At 41.7% G+C, this 17,797-nt stretch overlaps 1 protein-coding gene across 2 annotated transcripts in view; it reads right to left on the reverse strand.

Annotated features, from left to right (window-relative positions):
- GLI3 (GLI family zinc finger 3) overlaps positions 1-17,797 on the reverse strand; it is a 267,733-nt gene that overhangs the window by 236,461 nt on the left and 13,475 nt on the right. For both annotated transcript variants that reach the window (XM_073886897.1, XM_073886896.1), the window contains exon 2: positions 16,742-16,903. In XM_073886897.1, the coding sequence (XP_073742998.1) occupies positions 16,742-16,862 (121 nt within the window). In that variant the 5' untranslated portion in view covers positions 16,863-16,903. The remainder of the gene's footprint in view (positions 1-16,741; positions 16,904-17,797) is intronic.

Genomic DNA, 17,797 nt, shown 5'->3' on the forward strand with positions numbered 1-17,797 from the left:
ATATATATATATATATATATACACATATATATATATACACACACACATATATATATATGAGTTCATGAAGAACACAATCCCAAAAGGTGTCCCTAAAGTTCACCTAGAAGAAAAAACTAAAAAAGAGCCAAGAAGCATTTGAAAAGGAACAATAATAAAAGATAATGGGCACTCTCAGATAAAATGTATCATACGTTGTAACGTCTGAAAGAAGGTAGCACTTGGCTAAAGAATAGGCAGGTCAATAGAATAAAACAGAAAAAGGCATAAAATATAGTAAGGCAGTGTCAGATACCAAGTATCATTTCAAATCAGTGATAGGACAGCTGGCAAATAATTATTTATCCCCAAAGAATTAAAATTTAAAAAAAAAAGATTTTGACATTTCACCACCAAAGAGGATATCCAAATGAACAGTAAATATCTAAAAAGATGCTTAACTCCCTTAGACATCAGGGACAAGGTAAAGCCACACCTGAAAACCACTACATGGCCAACCAGAAGAGCTAAAATGAGAAATATGGGACATAACCTAGTGCTGGCAAAAACAAGGAGCAAATCCGTAAAACCACGTGGGAAAACCAGGAGGCAGAGCGTCCTACAGCTAAATATATGCACCCTCTCCAGAGCAGTCATTTCACTCCCAGCTGTGTACCCAAAAGAAACGTGTGCCCAGGTCTACCAAACATCAAGTACCCAACAGCCAACGTCCCAAACAGCCAAACCCTGGAAACCATCCAAATGCCCATCAGCCGCAGAATGGATAAACAGAGCAACTTGGAACAGCAGGAGCAGCCTAGCAGGCACCTTTCCGGGGGCTGCTGGTCTTTTTGTCTGAACCTGTATGCTGTCTGGACGATGCATCCACTTTGGGAAAATTCATCAAGCTGCTCCCACATGCCATGTGTGCTTTTCTATCTGCATCTTATCCTTCCGTTAGAAACTTTTAAGAAACGAGGGGACGTTTTCACCTACCCTATTATGCTGCCAAGGGTCTCTGAGAATGAGCACTCACAGAAACAGCTTGACGGAAATCTAAGTTGCTCCAATTCTTGAAACGAATGTGGTGAGTTGCGGTCAAACCACACCGAATTTTTTAGCATTTTCATCATATCCTCATTTACAATTAGAAAAAGAAAAGGAAAATGTCAACAGCCAGCAAGAGGGGATTGGGGGAATGCATCGCATCACCAGCCACATCAAGCTGCAGGAGAGTGGTACATGACGTGGGAAGTGTCCCCAAGGTGGGCTACCTGAACACGACAGAGACCGTGAACAGAGAGACAAAGACTGAAAATAAGCCCAAGCGTTAACAATGCCCGTGTTTCTGGGTGCCTTTCTGGATTTCCCAACGAGCAGGTGTTCCTTTAATAAAAATGAATGCACCAAAAGTTTGAGAGGACAGCAGAAAACCAGGTAAGCGGTACTAAGGTCTCAGGCTCTAGGGGGCAAGCTGCCTAGATGTTACTTAAGCAGAGGTGCCCCTCATTGCTCATACTCCTTAGTTTCCATTTTCATGGAAACACTTTCCAAAAGGCATTATTTGACTAATCTCTGTATCATGGACCACGTCATCCTCCTTACATGGTGTGGTACCATCTCACATTACATACGTCCTCCGGCCTTTGGCTGAGCCCCCTGTCCTCGGCTGTATCTGAAGGGCGACAGTAACAGTGTTCCCCAGCTTCAGCCTACAAATACCACTCTCAAAAAATAATGACAAATATGGGTTATTTGAGAGGTTTGGTGTTTAGGAACCTGGTAATCCAAGTTTATTGTGCTCCTGGCTTTGTTTCTTTTTTCCACTTTGAAGAGTTTAAAGCAAGTAAATTAGCATCAAAGAAATTTGCAAATGCCCTCATTGAAGCCATGCTGAAATAGAACTGTGTCAAACCAGATGCCGAACAGAAAACCATGCAGAGCGCTCTATGAGGATGTTCAGGAGGTTTAAAAGAGGGCCACGGTCTGCGAAGAGTTAGCCATACAAAAGGCGAAATGCTCCTCCAGCAGAGGAGTCCAAACACAGACTTTGACCGTGTCCTCCCAGGAAGATGAGTGCCGGAAGTCAGGTCGGTAATTAATGAAACCAGGGCTAAAGCACGCATCTCAGATTTCAGAGGATCTACTGCTTTTGTGACAATTACCTGCAATTATCAGCAATTCAGTCAAAATCGGGTAAAAACGTTGGATTTGCACCTGAAACTGGTATCTATAGACTGCCCTTCGAAACACCTGGGGTGGTCTCGACTTACCAATGGGACAGCACACTGTGGCCTAAACAAACTCATCAGTAGCTTTTAACCCAAGACGGACACATGCATATGACCTGTACAGATCAATTTGAAAGAACTGTAGATTTCTTTTTTTTTTTTTTGAAGATTTTACTTATTTATTTGAGAGGGAGAAAGCGAGTGTGTGCAAGAGGGGATGGGGGGGAGCAGAGGGACAATCAAACTCCACACTGAGCACGGAGCCCAATGTAGGGTTCGATCCCACAACCCTGAGATCATGACCTGAGCCAAAATCAAGAGTCGGACGCTAAACAAACTAAGCTACCCAGGCGCCCCTGGGTTTTCCTTTCTAAACTTAAATTATATTAACTCACTCTTTTCAAGCTCCTTCTTCTAAATTCCTGGGGAACCTAAGGTGGAGATCCTAGAGACAGAGTTTTTGAGGGGGAAAACCTCTTTAAATCACATACCCAAGTTCATTTAAAGAGATAAAGTGATGTGCATGCAGAATCTTCTTCATTCTTAATGTGAAGCCCCTATCAACTAAGCTGAGTCACAACTCTGGTTATCACTTCACATGTTATATGAGAAAGATACAGTTTCCTGGTCCCTAATCACTGTAGGGTTCTCATCTCATAGACAATCATTCCTTCAAAGAGCCATTCTAATCATTCAATGAATGTTTTCCTAAAGAAAGTTAGAGCTGCAAAATCATCCTATAGACAAGTGCTTCTGGCAACTATGTCATGAATGTTTTTAAGAATCCAAACAAAGAGGGCACAGGCACATGCCCAGAAAGTACTGCCTAAAATAATTTTGAAGGGTTGGTCCATTTTCTGGAGCCTATCCATGAACCTCAAGGGGTCCTGGACTGCCATTTAAGCCCCCATGCTGAAAAAGATGGTTCATTTGTTTGAGGCCATGTTGCTCTTGAAATAATTCCCACTATGCTCAATAGAAATCATTCCCAACTGCATGGAGGCAGGAACTAGGCTTTCCTAGGGCTTGGAAAACTGACACTACCTTCATGAGAAAGATTTTCGATAAAAATTTAACTCTCTTTTTCTAAGCACATACAGTCCCTCGTTTGTACTTAAAAATGAAAAGCTTCCCAAATTAAAACAAGGTACAAAATTAAACCAGCAGCTATATGTAAGATTTATACTTGTTTCATTAGTATATGAAAAATATACTAATGTATGATCAAATTTCTATCTTTAAACACTGACTTTCTCTCTGCCTCCAATCCCCCCACCGTCCAGCATCAACAGTACAAAAGTCATTGATCTAGTCCAGCATGGTAATTAAGTGGTATTTTATAGCCTGGCCCCAGCTCATATAATTTTCGAGAAGAAAAAGGAACTAGATAAGGAATTTACAAAGCACTTGCTTCTCCCTCTCTTTCTCATCTATTGTTGTGGGAAAGAGAATGAAGGTATAGATACTTTTCTGATAGCCAGATGAAGACCTAGCAACAGGTACATATAGGACCATGTTCGCCCTCTGCAGTCTAAAAAACAACAAAGCAAACCAGAGGACTATGACTTCATGCTATACCAACACTAGTCACCAGCAGGAAGAAGCAACAACAGAAATTTTCCTGCTGCAAGGGCATACTGCCACTGTCCTGTTATCCAGCCTTTTACACCCTTGGATTCCCCAATATTCAACCAATATGTATGCTGGGGGTGTGTGTGTTTATAAGCATCTTTTTTTCCTTCAATTCACCCAGTTTGGGGGGTTAAACTGATGGATGGAAATAGTCTCAATTTGTGTGAAACTGATCAAAGAAGGTGCTTTGAATTTATGTGAAAAAGTTTCCCATTAAGATGGTAGCTATTTTTTTTTCAAACGTGATTCCTTTTAATTGCGGAAAAGAGCCCAAAGGCTTTGTCAAGGGGCACATGTTTTCTATAAATCAAAACATAAATAAATGTGAGGTTATTTCACTAGGCATACATATGGTTTTTGCTAAGTAAACTCTATTTATAAAACATTGTTAGCCTCCACCGGAACTGCTGTCAACATTTATAGGAAAGGAACTTTTCTACTGCTCTGCAACTTGCCAGGATTTGAAAACAAGCCTAGAAACATTAGTTTTTCAAGACAGATTTGATTTAAACTTAATGTGAAATGGGCCACTGTGTGTTCTCTAGCTTTTAAATGCTTGGAAGAAATCTTCAACTGAATATTAGGTGCATATTTTACCAGAAAATGTTTACATTGTTGGAAATTCCCTTATTTTAACCATGCCATTGTTCCGTTCTCTCTAGAAGTTCTCTTTTGGTTATAGGCAAGGGTCCAGGATTATTTTTCTTATCACTGTCAAGAGGACACACATATTCTGTGAAAGGAGAGTCTCTGACAACCCTTGCAGCTTAGGATTCATAATTACCTCACTACTTCTCCCAAAGGCTCATTTGCATGATCTCTCCTCCTTACACACTCACCCTAGACTATGAACGCATTTATCAGTCCTACTCAGAGCAGTTCTCAAAATGAAGTTTTCCGTGAAGGGAATTAGCTGTAAGCAAGCATGAAGCAACAGTTCTTGACAACCCACAGCAAACCACACAAGGTAACGGTAACTTTAATAATATTGTACATTCTCCATTTTCCATTCAACTTTTCTTTCTTAGGCTGCAGTGCCTTCCAAAACAGAATTCTTTCCAGTGCTTTCGCAATCAATCCCTACTCTAGGTGGACCTAAGCCAATAGTTACAGTAGAGTCGAGAGCAGTTCCAGAAAGAGATCTCTCGCTCACTCTTGGGTTTTTTTTTTTTTTTTATTTCCTTCCAAGTTGAATCTTCCCCAGTTGTCCCAGTTTCTCACTTCTTGGGGCATGGAATGCACTGACTTTTATTTTTGACTAGCAAGAGGAAAATGTTAACTAGTTCCATAAAAATAACTGAAAGGATTTTTAAAATCCTAAAATCCTAAATTTCCAAGGTAATTAAACATTCAAATAGATTTAATGATTGCCTACCTAATGTATAACTACCTTCTATATGATTAGACTGCTTTGGAAACAATGTAAATGCTTTCACTCCCAAATGATATTGTCCCAATCTACATGTAGAATTCCAAAATACGTATCCCGACTTATAGAAGGAATTCTATTTCTCTGCAGTACACTTAAAGGGGAAGGTTGCTTACAAAATGGAGCCATGGTTCCAATAAACTTAAAAATAGACACAGACAGATCCAGAAGAAAAATACGTTGTTTTTTCTATCATTCGTTTTTGTAATTTTGCAGATTAGCAGCTAGCTCCCGGAATGGGAGACACTAATGAATCTGAAATGATAAGGAAATATAAGGAATTATAAGGCAGAATTCCCCAGAACTTCTGTTCCTAATCAATCACCAGAGATCAGTGACATCATTAGAGCCTTTGATCACAGCTCCTCTTTCAAGCTCAGATGGGACCGGATTGATCCTTGCTGGCAAGGAGAAAGGAGAAACACCTAGGAGTACAGTTCACCGTGAAACATGAGCAGTCATCAGCCTCTCATCCCCTCCTTGGGGAGGAACAGAGAGCACATTCCAGGGCAGCCCGACCCCAAACAATAGAGCCACCTCATTAAATCCAAATCGAATTCCCATCTTACTAGGATTCCCAAAGCGCTTTAAGAGAGGAGCAGACAATAAGCTACTTTTCTTTAAGTTTGGTTTTCCTTATCCACTGGACCTACCCCGGACAAGCCCCAAATCCCTTCACCATGGGGAGGGAAGAAGTTCTGCGGATTTTGTTTTTCTCATTCTGCTCATTCCAAAGCACTTCATTCAGAACTCCCCCCTACCCCCACACGAGCCCCACTCCCCCGCCGACTTTTGAATTTCACTTAATGAATCTTTACTAAAAACACGGGTTACTCCACACTGGCCAAAAAGGTGGTCATGGAATGTCTCCTTGGCTGCAATAATTTCAAAATGACTTGGATTACAGTCATTGGGAATGTCCTGATCTGAAATGGTCCCTTTGGGAATGAAAAGTTTTAAGTGATCTTTACTACTTTAGTTCCATTGTTTGTTTTTTTCCTCCCCCTCCTTATTTGTAATACAAATCTAATTGAGCTTCATGAACACGGTGGAAGGTAGTGTATTATCTCCCTCATCAGGTGATCAATGATTTCATTAATAAGACAGATAACAAAACTGTCATATCATCGACACTGTTATGAAAGATGATCCTGGCTTCCCGCTCCATTTTCCAAGGTCCGGGGTTCTCTGTGGCAGCTCTGAGTCCATTCAATATTTTCCACAGACAGAGAAAAGTGAAAATCCATTTTGAAACCAATTTCAATTAGGATCCAGAAGCTGTTATCACAGGTGTCGCGGAATGAGTCCGTGAGGGGAAATGTCGCCTATCCATTCTGAAATGAAACCTTATCAGGGGCTACAAAGATGGCTGGGGACAGCCTATCTGTAAATTACTTTTCGTCCTGTGTTAACTCAACCTTAGTCCTGTCATATGGAACGCTTTCCATCCACTGGTAATAATCTAATGACGAACTAGAGAGAGCGCCCAAACGGCTTCCAGCCGGACGGGGCTGTCCCCTTAAACAGGGGTGCAAATGCAGGCACAGTGGGCCAGCGGACAAGCAGAGGGGCAGGCATGCTTTAAATGATAGAACTAAAAGTTTATTATGGGAAATAAAAGAAGCCCGTCTCCACCCACTGCATTCCTGGTGATTTTTCCATTGCAAACTCCAAGGCTCCGTTACTTCATTAATGCAGCACCCAAGTCGGGAGGCTTTTCTCTCACATCTTCCAGGCTCCTTTTAGCAAATTATCCCATGACGGCGGATTTATTCAGTCAAAGACCTCGGACTTTGAGAGGCAACAAAAGAATCAAGAGACTTTCTGGTCCACCTGCCTGGCGAATGATGAGCCAGGGAAAAGTCTCCCCCAGAGAAACCAATCAAACCATTGTGTGGCACAGCCAGACCTTTTCAACTGTCAAGCCAGAGAGCAGGGGAAGAGATGAAAGGACGCGGGATGAAGCTACCATTTACGGAACCATGTGGGAATGGTCTCCTAAGATTTAATAATTGGGATGGAACTCAACTTTCTACAACTAAAGGGGAAAAAAAAAAAAAAAGACAGAGAGACAGAGAGCCCGAGAAGAGGAAAGAGTAAAAGAAAAGGGGTTAAAAAAAAAAAAAAAGGAGTGAAAAAGGAAAAAAAAACAACAGTCTAAGTCAGAGTAGGAAGAACTTTTATAATAAAAATTTCCCCTACCTCAGATGAAGTCCCATCTATAAAAGTAGAGGGGAAAAAGAAGAAAGTTATCAAAAAAAAACCAAAAACAAACAAACAAAAAAACAAAGGAAAGAAAAGAAAAAAAAAGAAAGAAAGAAAACAGATTTAACAAAGGCTTTGCTATTTTTTCTCTAGGTGGGAGGTGCATTACATATTCTGATCTAGCATTCTTGTGCAATTAATTCATAGAGGCAAAACAACAGCAGAAAAAGCCCTCTTTAATAGGAGTGCTTTGTAGTTTTAAGTAAAAGGATATTTTAAATTGGCCTAAAAGGAAACAATACATTGACTGGACACTCAGAAAAGACAGACTAACAGAGACACTAGGTCATATATTTCTGGGCAATTTTCAAGAACATTTTACTTCCACTACCAATTCAACATGAAATATTTAAAAAGAGAGGGAAAAACTATGCAAACAGGGCCTAAAAAAAAAAATCATGGACTTTTTAAAAACATGAAATACACGTAACGTCAAGCAGCAACTGTAGTTCTAATGCTTCCTGTTATTACTGGTGACTCTTAGGGCATGTATTGCTAAGCCAAGTTTAAAAAAGAAGTATTTGTCAAATTTTCGGGGGTTGGGGTGCTGGACCTGTGTCCTGACTGCGGTGGTGGGTACGTGACTTTATCGATTTGTCAAAACTCACAGAAATGCACAACGAAGAGAGTGAATTATGCACCATGTAAGTTTTTTTTATTTTTATTTTTTTAAGATTTTATTTGACAGAGAGAGCACACAAGCAGGGGGAGAGGCAGAGGGAAAGGGAGAAGCAGACTCCCCGCTGAGCAGGGAGCCCGATGCGGGGCTCGATCCCAGGACCCTGTGATCACGACCTGAGCCCAAGGCAGACACTCAACTGACTGAGCCACCCAGGCGCCCCGGTTTTCTTAAATAAATGTGAATGACGACAGATATATGTGGAAAGATTTCCACGTAAACAACACAGGAATTTTTGCTTTTACCATCCCCCCGCCTCCTTCTCCGCCTGGGACCCTGGTGGACCCAGCACTCAGTGTGGCAACCCTCTAGCATCCCATCTTGCAAGCTGCCTGGACACGCAGGCCCTTCCCCCACCTGGGCCAAAAGAGGCAGAGGCCACTGAGCCACCTCCCCAGAGGGAGCATGCCCACCCACAAGCGCCATTTTGGCCCTGAGCTGTTGCTGTTACTGTTCCAGTTACTGTTTCTGATTCTGACCGGTTTATTTCTGGAAATGTGAAATAACCACATCACTTGATCACAAGTAATCAAAGCAGCCCAGAAACTTTCCACATGCAGTGGCTTTTTATTCCCAAGTTTGGAAAGCTCTGGCAAGATGGGTTTGATATTCATTCCTCATTTATCTGAGTGCCCAAGAATTGTCCTTTTAGAAGAGAAATCCAATAGTTATTTACACGAGAAAAAGGAGCCTTGCCCTCAGGGAAGCCCATTAGCACAGATTTACTGATTTCATCCCATAATTTGAATGAATATTTATGAATGAGAAGTAGACCCTGAAAGCATTTGATTAGTTAAATCCAAACGTGTGCCAATTTCCGGACCAGTGATTCGAGGCAGTTTGCTGATCACAGCTCCTGTCATCCGTTTACCTGCCTGTTAAACTATGTCCTGAGGACCATATTTTAAGAGTTTTCTGCAAACCAGTACCCTCTAATTCTCTTGATCAGATTAAAGTTTACCCACTCCTAGATTATTTCCAAATGATGTTGTGCTGAAAGAACGAGATGATAGGTGCCCGTGAATAAAATCCTGTCGACTTATGCTCAAAAGAGCCTAGTACAAATAATAGCTGACATGGTGGGTTACTCATGGTGCCAGCCTCAGAGATGTTAAGTAATTAGCCTAAAATCACACAGCAATGAAGCGACAGAGCTGGGATTCAAGCCCCAGCATTAACACTGCCGCTGGGCTCCACATGTCCCCCTGTCCGCGTGGAGCAGCCGTAAGTCCCGGCAGGCTTGTGCATCGTACCGTGCAGGCCCACTGAATGTCCGCTGGAGACCTCCCAGCACAAGACACTGAAGGGGGGTGGGGCGTGGGGGGTACAAACCAGGTGCTACTTTCAAAAAATTTTAACTAAGGAAATACAAATGAAAACCACAATGAGACATCACCTCACACCTGTCAGAATGGCTAAAATCAAGAACACAGGAAACAAATGTTGGCGAGGATGTGGAGAAAGAGGAGACTTCTTGCACTGTTGGTGGGAATGCAAGCTGGTGCAGCCAGTCTGGAGATTAGTGCAGAGGGTCCTCAAGAAGTTAAAAATAGAGCTACTGTACGACTCAGCAATTGCACTACTAGGTATTTACCCAAAGGATATAAACATACAGATTTGAAGGGGTACATGCACCCTGATGTATATAGCAGCATTATCAACACTAGCCAAATTGGAGAAAGCCCAAATGTCTATTGACCGATGAATGGATAAACAAGACGTGGTATATATACATAATGGAATATTACTCAGCCATCAAAAAGAAAGAAATCTTGCCATTTGCAACAACATGAATAGAGCTAGAGAGTATTATGCTAAGTGAAATAAGTCAGTCAGAGAAAGACAAATACCATATGATCTCACTCATATGTGGAATTTAAGAAAGAAAACAGATGAACATATGGGAAGGGGGGGGGGAAAAAAAAAAAAAAAAAAGGAGAGAGAGAGAAAGAGGGAAACAAGCCATAAGAGACTTTTAATGACAGAGAACAAACCAAGGGCTGATGGAGGGAGGTGGCTGGGGGACGGGCTAGATGGGTGATGGGTACTCAGGCGGGCACTTATGATAAGCACCGGGTGTTGTATGTAAGTGATAAATCACTGAACTCTAAGTTGCACTGTATGTTAACTAACTAAAATTTAAATTACAAAAACGTTTTAACTAAAAGGTAAACATTAAGTGTTATGGAGAGGGGAGAGAGATGAATAAGTGGAGCACAGAGGATTTTTCAGGCAGTGAAACTATTCTGTAGGATACTGTCATGGTGGCTCCATGTCCTTATACATTTGTCTAAGCCCACAGGATCTACAGCACGAGGGGACCCTTACGAAAACTATGGACTTTAGTTAATAACACTGTGCCAATATTGTCCATCAATTTTAAGAAATGCACCATACTAATGTAAGATGTAAATAACAGGGGGATCTAGGGGGTTAGGGGGTGGACGGGAACTCTCTGTACTTTCTGCTCCATTTTTCTGTAAACCTAAAACTTCTCTAAAATATAATCTATTCATGCAAATAATCATCATAAATAAAATACCCAAAAAACAAGTGCTACCAGGTAGTTCCCAAAAGGACACAAGACCGTATGGAGAGAGAGAGAGAGAGAGAGAGAGAGAGAGAGAGATGGAGGACATCATCACATTTGAGAAGAATTTACACTCATTCTATGGAAGAACAACATCAACAAAAGCAAAGAGCCCTTCAATTTAGCTAAAATATGGGTTACAGATGGGAAAGTATGGTAGCAGCAGATCAGACTGGAAAGTCAGACTGCGGTCAGATTTTGGAAGATACCTAAATGTTAATCAAAGGGTTTTGAACAGTACTCTATATGTAGCTGGGAATCACTCAGGGTTCTAGAGGAGGGGCGTGGCATGAGCAGAACCATAAAAAAATTAATTTGGCAAGAACAAGTCCCATAAATGAGAAGAGCAGAGACCAAAGGCAAGGTGATTGGATAGAAGGTTATTTTAACTGTCTAGGCATGAGGTAGTAGGTTTTAAATAGCACAGCACAGTAGGGTGGCCTGAAGGGACACAGGGGTGAATAATTACAGAGGAAAATCTACCAGGACTTCAAAACTAGTAGGATGTGGGAAGCATGAGAGACGGAGGGGTCAAAGGTGATGGTGCGGTTTCAAGCCTGGGTGACTGCAGGAAAGGTGATCTACTCAGCCTAAATAAGAATCAGAGGTTGCCGGGTTCAGGGACACGTGAGTGTGGAGAGTAAGGGAGCCAGGGCTCTTATGAGAAGCAGATTAACCATCATTAGTTAGCTGGTTTAAAAAGGTGAAGCATAAAATCTAACTCCGATACAACACAAACCATCTCCTAAATGGGAAACACTTTACCCCAGAAAAAAAAAAAAAAAAATCAAGAAAAGGGATATGCACATGTTGTTTCTTATGCTAAGCCATATAATCAATGTTAGTTTTCAAACTTAAAAAATTTCAAAATAAATTTTCTCAAAATTATCTTCCTGATTTTCTGGCTTAAGAAACCATTCAGAAGAATGGTACAGAAACTCTGCTATCAATCCTTCCTTAAGATGTGCAACTTGGTCACATTCAGGATTTGTGAAACATCTTGAACTATTTTTCAAGAGTCCAGCAGATTCAAAATTACTTTTTCCAAACATTTTCCCCTCAATTTCAAAACCTATGTGTATTTTTAAGAAAACACAATCCTTTTGTTTTGGATTCATAACATTTAACTCATCCACATGCTCTGTCCAAGAACAATGGCTGACATCTGCTAAGCTCTTCCGACAGAAGGCTACAGACACTGCCTCACTTAATCCCCTAAAGATCCTGTGAAGTGGGTCTCATTACTTTCTTGCTAAAACGACGAGGAAACTGAGACTTTAAGAAGTTAATTTGCCCGCACTCCCACAGCCAGTCCAGACCTGGCGCAGAACTCAGTCCGAGCCTTCACATCCCCAAACCTGTGGGTTCTCCTAACCAACATCCTATAATTTGGAATCCATTTTATCTGACAGCCCTTCCCATCCATCTGTCATGTGCCAGGAAACAAAATGTGGCCAAGAAAAAAAAAGGGGGTGTTGAACATCTAAAGGCACAAGAAAACTAAAACTCACAGTCTACAGGGTACCAACTACTCACCCACTTCTGAGCAGAATTAAGTACATCCTCACTTACCATTAAAAAAAAAAAAAAAGTCAAGGAGACAAGAGCTCATGGTGGAGAAGAGCCAATGAATTCCAAATTCCCAAGAAAACTCTGAGCCACCTTACTCCCAGTCAGGAGACCAATTGCTATCACGATACACTGATAGATGTTACTGGACAGTTCAAAAGAAAATCCCAGGGCCAGGAAATAACCAAAGGTCAAAGTAAAAAAAAAAAAAAAAAAAAGTATCTCCTTACATATTTGCAGACCATAACACTCTCCCCTTACAAACCTTTAAGAGTCTTTTTTAAGCAGAGGAGAACCAAGTCCTTCCTCTTGAAAGAAACAAAGTGAACATGGAACTTCCTCTCCATTATTAATCCATCAACTCCGGTTTCACATTGCATCACCATTAGGATAATAATTTCTGCTTTCTATCACTTAAGGTATGTTCCCAATAACCATCAGAGCCAATAAAAGACCTCCAAGACCACGGCCTACATACGTTCATTATTAGGGCCTTTCTTGTTTTTAAAGCAGAATAGTAAGTTAATAAGAAAGATCAGATTACTCTTTTCAAAGAAAATCATAGGCCAAAAATGACATAAAACACTTCAAATCGAAAAGTCAGTTATTGCAAATCATGGAAGAAAATGTTACAGGACAAGGAGAGTGTTTAAAACGCTGGAATATCTGGATTAAAAAACCATTTACTATTTACAAAACAGAACGTGCAGCTTTGAAAGCAATGAATCCGTAACAGCAACAAACAGATTATTAAGGAATTTTACTTGCAGTGCTAGCATATTAACACATTTGGTGGTTTTTAAGTAAACAATGGCACCTAATATGTGGGCGCTCACTGTATATGTGAAATATATTGGATGCCAAAAATAATCCTTCACTCACAATTGCACTTAACAAAAACTCAGAGAACTAAAAAGTCTTTTCTTCTGTCATTTACGTTTACTAAATAACATTAAAGCTTAAAATCAAACACATGAAACACACACATTGCAGTTCCTGGGTAAGAATACTAAATGCTCTTCAATGTTACAAAAATCAAACGTGGCTTGTCTCTTTTCCCAATACAAGACTCAGAACAGCTTTTTGCTTGTGTGTGTCATTTTAAATTTCAGTGTTAAGAGTCAAATGCTTATTTAGAAGGCTGTTCAGGTTTTGAACCATACATTTGGGCTGTGCGAATGTGTGTGTTTAAACAAAACTCTGTATGAATGTTATTCTAGGACTAGATACTCAGCTGAGAAAACTAAGAAAACAGATGTGTAAGGACATGCAGTGGAATGTGCGTGGTTTGGCTAGAAGGTTCACAATCGGGAACAAATCGTAGCACATAAGGGCTGGAAAAGTTAATTAAGTCAACCTAACACAGTACCAATAACAAAACTTTTTTGTTTGCTTGTTTTGTTTGATTTTAATCATGAGATTGTGGACAGAAAGGGCAAAAAATGCATGTATTACATCCATTTGGTTCTTGAGGCTAAACTCATCTTTAGCCGTTCATGGACAAATCCCTGATTTTCAGAGCTTTGTAAAGAAAGCCCAAGAACACCCCTGGACATAGCAGCAATTAGTACTAGCTACAATAGGATGGACATGATCTTAACGTGCCTTGTGTGAACAGCTTCAGTGCAGGTATCCAGGCACGGCTGAAATGTTTGGAAAGAGAAAAGAGAGAACAGGAGACAGGGCAGACAAAAGAACCGATGATCAAGGCCATGACAGCCACCTGCCAGCAATACCCAGCACACCAGCAGCCCCACGTGCAGGAAAACCCAAACCGAACCCGAACCCCCACCCCCGCCGCCGTTGAGCTTGATGACCCCAGCCAAGTGTGGAGGGAAGCGGGAGACCAGGTAGGAGTCTGCAGAACAAAAAAAGAGGCTGGGTCATTCCAGCCCCTGGAGCAGGATCCTGGGGCTACAAAGAGGCTCTGAACTAGTTAGGAAAATCCGCAAAGGACCCTGGTACAATTATTAGCATTGCTCACACAGAGCAATCACGAACCAAAAGGTTTTTGTTCTTGTCTTTAAATGTGTTTTCCGGTTTTCCTGGAATCTTCCAGAACTGCAATCCATGCATAAAACCACCGCTTCCATTTCTCTTCTACTTGATGGGGTCTTTATATTATCCTAAAATAAACATTTTATAAAGCCCTTAGGAGAAACTGCAACACTGGGAACATAGGGCTGGCCGGGTTAGCAGGACAGCTCTCCTTCAGGCACGTGCCCTGCAAACTTCATGAGCATTTGCCCCAAACAGGACAGGTTTTACGCTCAGGAGGCCACCTGTGTTTCAAGGACACAGGCCGATCGGGGCCAAAAGCTAGGGGAGTTTGGTTCAGGATCCGTGATTACTTCAGACGACAGGACCAACTTCGTGAATCATAACTGCTCCTTCTCTGGTAATGTTCTCGAGGGACTGCTTGGCTCCCACAGGGCTGGTTAGGTTGGTTCTGTTCTGAGTCCCCCCTAACCAGGTTCATGAGAGGACCTCATGGTCAGTGTGGCTCCAGACAAACTCAGCGGGCACCAAAACCCTCCCAAAGCATGTGTGAGAGAAGCAGGAATGGCAGCACCTTCGACGGGACAGACCGACCTCTGGGGCAGAGGCTGCCGAAATTCCAAAAGGACAGTGCCTTCCAGAGGGTCCACACGGGCAGCCAACTGACACTCGTTCTTACCTGTGCTCACACCCAGGGGCACACTCCTATACACTCATGCTCGCACATGCCCACACAGTTCCGCACACCCTCACACCCACTCACGCACACACAAGACGTAGATAGCCAAAAGCTGATGTTTCGCGAAGCATAATACCCAGAAAGTGCTCATTCCTACAACATCACTATTAAAAATTATCAAACAACCTACCCTGCATGTACTGATTCTATTTCTGGAGTAAGAAATTTGCCTAATTTTTACAAATTCCAGGAAAAAAAAAGAAACAATGTTTTAAAAGGCGAAATGTTTGTTTTAAAAGGCAAAAACAGGGCTTCTTTAACCACACCGGAAGAATAACACAACTATCCAGCTCCATTAAAATAAGATCCAGTCCAGACTTTAAATACCACAAATAAAGGGAGAAATAGGGACAAATTTCCACATGTATGTAAATTCATTATTTTAACTCAGACATAAATATATGTCCCTGAGGATCAATTCAAAACTGGACTCATTAGCAGATTTAACACCAGCCCCTCCCGTGGCCCAGCCAAGCCAGCAACGCACACTGGTGACATCCAGGAGGAGGAGCCTTAGACAGGGATGGGCACAGGGAACAGGGGCCAGGCTCCTCGGTGTCAGCTTGGACAAGGCCACAGTCAGGAAAGGAAGGTGCAGTTACCTTCCAAAGTAGATTCTGACTCTCCAATTGTACGTAAAAAAAAAAAAAAAAAAAAAGTCAACCTAGTAAAGTGTTCCTTGGAATAAATAAAATAAAAGCCCATAGGGAGGGAGGGAGGGAGCAGGTTGGCTCATGCAAATCAGTGTGCCCAGATGTGCAGTGCCCGAAAGGCTGGAGAACAGACCAGCTCATTCTTCTCAAGGGCACATGGAAAAGTGGAGGGTGATGGGGGGAGGCTGGGGAGGCGATGAAATCTACAAAAAGCAAAGGCACCTACTGGCCTAGGAGAGTAGAAAAGAGGGAAAAGGAAGCGGTCACCATTAACCTGTTCAGTCTGTTTTTTTCCAGAGGGGGACTCTGGAATTTGTTTGCAATGCTCCCTGTTTGAGTTGAAATGCCTCTCGACGTTGTGCTTAAAATATTTAAATATATATATATGTGTATATATATATATATATATAGTACCCAGAAACAGCAGCTAGGTGTTATCTGTGAGCACAATTCAGTCCATTTTTATAAGCCAATAGCAAAACCTGCATCTCAGATACCAGTGTTACCTTGAGGTCCAACCATTAACAACTTTTAAAATCCATTCGAACGAAATGCACAGAGTTGGTGGGGGAGGCAGGGATCCTCTCACCAAATCTTGACAAGGCAACTTTTGTGTCTTTTGTAATAACTAATAACTAATTATTCCAACTAGTGTAGACTTTCCATGTGAAATGCAAAGTATTTTGAACTCCTGCCAGACTAATCAAGATGATTTCCAAAATGCCACAACAGGAACTTCCTATAATAAATAACCTATCACATTTACATCTCAAATTAGAAAATTTGGAAGAAAACATGTAGTTTTGGTGCCAAAATAGAGCTCACTAAAACCTGCCCATCCCACACCCCCCTTTTGCTTTCTTTAGCCTCTAAAGGAACAAACCCTGGTCCAGGTGCAAATGTTCAATGGACAAGGAAGGCAGAGAACACAGAAATGGCTCTAGGCTCGGCTGCTGGTGATCCCCACGGCTGCTCACCATTGGAAGTGGTGCTGGAGGCCACGGCTTTCTCGCTGACATCTCGCGAGGAGCATTTCACTATGGAATTCTCCGCTTTCTTCTTCTCAGTGGTTGTGGAGCTGTGGGACTGGGCCTCCATGATGCCTTCTCATTACTTCAGCTCTCTGCTACCAGGAATGCCTAAAACAAAACAATAGCGCAATCAACTTTCAGGAAGAGTGGGCCAAAAAAAAAAAAAAATCTCACTTAAAAGCGCACTTCACCTGTGGCCTGAGGGGCCTAGAGCTTTATTTAAGCAGTTCAAAATCTGGAAGACCCTTGCCCACAAGTTTTCTTGCAAAAATACCTCCAAGTTGTAATAACAAGCCAGTCAAGTTCTGTCCGACACATGCAAAAGGAGAAGGCAGGGAAGTATCCATAATGTGAGACTTTTCCCAAATTCCTACTGGGCATTTGTTATAAAGCGGTCTGAAGATCTCAATTTTCAGCTGTGTTTATGGTGTGAAACCCAAGGGTCGCATTACTTTTGTAAGCCACATCTACAAATGTCTCTTCAGGAGGCCAAATTTATAGGGAGGGGCATTGCGACAACTTTCCAAAAAGGGGAAGGTTTTTAAGTATTAATTAGGTGTTTCAAAGAGCATGGCCATTTCTCAAGCCCAAGCCCAGCTCCACTTTTGGAAGCAGAGCGTGATGTGGGCAAAGAAGCTCCTGATGTCTGCTGACCTGATATATCTGAATTGCAAAACGCCCCTTCATCCTAATTCACTGAGGTAAACCACACTCTTTAGGCTTTCTTAAGACATGAAAACGTTTCAATTCATTTGTGCTACATTTTTAAAACCAACAAAGGCAACAGAACAACATGCTCTGGGTCCCACAGGAAAAGTCAAAAGATTGCTGACAGCAAAGACTGGGACTGCTTAAGAAATACGAAAACCCAGCTACAGGCAAGTGCCCTGACTCCTCTCTTCGGTTCTTGTTTTTGTTGTTGTTGTTGCTTGTTTGTTTGTTTGTTTTTTGCAGTCATGAGTTGCACCTACAAAGAGTGCAAGATGAAAAGTGTCCTCTCCA

The sequence above is a fragment of the Callorhinus ursinus genome, unplaced genomic scaffold, assembly GCF_003265705.2.
Source record: "Callorhinus ursinus isolate GAN/ISIS: 27379988/994484 unplaced genomic scaffold, GSC_fseal_2.0 scaffold73, whole genome shotgun sequence".
NCBI classification, from domain to species: domain Eukaryota; kingdom Metazoa; phylum Chordata; class Mammalia; order Carnivora; family Otariidae; genus Callorhinus; species Callorhinus ursinus.